Source organism: Cervus canadensis, chromosome 11 (assembly GCF_019320065.1).
Source record: "Cervus canadensis isolate Bull #8, Minnesota chromosome 11, ASM1932006v1, whole genome shotgun sequence".
In the NCBI taxonomy this organism is placed as follows: Eukaryota; Metazoa; Chordata; class Mammalia; order Artiodactyla; family Cervidae; genus Cervus; species Cervus canadensis.
This window is the reverse complement of record NC_057396.1, coordinates 44,340,388-44,342,275: the sequence shown is the minus strand read 5'-3', so window position 1 is coordinate 44,342,275 and position 1,888 is coordinate 44,340,388. Positions and strand designations below refer to the sequence as shown.

General features: G+C 43.6%; 1 protein-coding gene across 1 annotated transcript; it reads left to right on the top strand.

The window, feature by feature from the left end:
- The first annotated feature begins 391 nt into the window (after positions 1–391).
- LOC122449280 (olfactory receptor 51M1-like) lies at positions 392–1,378 on the top strand. The gene has a single exon (XM_043480816.1). The coding sequence runs from the start codon at positions 392–394 to the stop codon at positions 1,376–1,378; it is 987 nt and encodes a 328-aa protein (XP_043336751.1).
- The last annotated feature ends 510 nt before the right edge of the window (positions 1,379–1,888 follow it).

Below are 1,888 nucleotides of genomic sequence, written 5' to 3'. Positions count from 1 at the left end.
AGTCTGCAAACCAAAAGAAGAGAATTATAGATAATTGATATTTGTCAACATAAAGATCTTAAGTCCTGAGGATGATGTTGTTTGAGGAAGAAAACATACAGCATGGACAGAAAATTGTTGAGGTTGAGGATGATCATATATAAGGTCTCATCAATTAAAAGAGGCCAGCCAAGAAGACTGAGAAGAAATAAAAATATAGAGAAAAACTGATGAAGGTGTGGTACTTTCAAAGAAAGTTTCAACCAGGTAGTAGGATGGTGGAAACAATAGTGAAGTAGAAGATACCAAAGCTGATGATAGTCATGATTCTACTTATAATGGTGAGCATGTTTATGAAACTGAAGAATTAATAACCAGAACATTCATTTATTTTCAGCTCAGCCCCTGAAGAATGCCAGCCCACTATCCCCTCCATCCTCACATCATGCTCCTGTCCAACCTCACACAGTTCAGCCCCATGCTCTACCTCACCGGCTTTCCCGGATTGGAAACCATTGAGCACTGGATCTTCATCTTCTTTTTCCTTATGTACCTCGTGGCCATCTCAGGCAACTGCTTCATCCTGATAATTATTAAGACCAACCCTCGCTTACACACGCCCATGTACTATCTACTCTCCTTTCTGGCCTTCACTGACCTGGGCCTGTCAGTGTCCACCTTGCCCACTACTATGGGAATCTTTTGGTTCAAGTCCCATGGCATCTATTTTGGAGCCTGCCAAATCCAGATGCTATGCATCCACTCCTTTTCCTTCATGGAGTCCTCGGTGCTCCTTGTCATGTCCTTTGATCGGTTTGTGGCCATCTGTTATCCCCTGAGGTACTCAGTCATTATCACTGGCCAGCGAGTGGTCAGGGCAAGCCTGGTTGTCATCCTGAGGGGACCCATAGCCACTGTGCCCATTGTTTTTCTCCTGAAGACTTTTCCTTACTGTGGGTCTAGAGTCCTCTCCCACTCTTTCTGCCTGCACCAGGAAGTGATACACTTGGCCTGCACAGACACCACCTTCAACAACCTCTACGGGCTGATACTGGTGATGTTCACTGTGGTGCTGGATCTGGTGCTCATTGCACTGTCCTACGGGGTCATCCTGCACACAGTGGCAAGACTGGCCTCCAAAGGGGAGCGGCTCCGAGCCTTCCAAACATGCACCTCACACCTCTGTGCTGTGCTGGTATTCTTTGTACCCATGGTGGGGCTGTCCCTGATACATCGCTTTGGGAAGCATGCCCCACTTGCTGTCCATCTTTTTATGGCCAATGTCTACCTCTTTATGCCTCCCATGCTTAATCCAATCATATACAGTATTAAAACCAAGGAGATCCGCCATGCCATCAGCAAGTTCCTGGGTCTTAGAAAAGCCAGTGCTGAGTCATGAGCCTAAAAATTCCACTGGGTGCCCTGAAGAAGGTCCCAAATCAGATCAAAGATTTATAGCATTTAGTACCAATTATACGTTCCATGTTTCCCAAGATTTTTACTCACTACCCTAAATAAAGTATGGATGAATTTCTCTCTTGAATTATGAGTCAGCAATGCTGATTTTCTCTTGCTTAAATTATAATGGTCTTCTATATATACAAGACCTAGATGTTTTGGCAACATCGAAAAATGCCCAAAAGAAGACCCTCTTGAGCCTTGTGTAAAAACTAAAACTAAATGAAACTGAATAAAAACTTAAAAGGAGAAATAAATTAAAAAGCAACTAGAACAGAACCTACCAAAGCACAGACACATGTCAGTTGTTTGAATTCACTTGAGTTAACATATCCCCTTCCAAGTTTCCTTGGGACTGTTTCCCTCTTCTCTACCTGGGCAACATATTACCCTTCGGTTCCTATTCTGGATAAGCATATCCTTTGCACTCTGGAATAACATTGGAAGAATC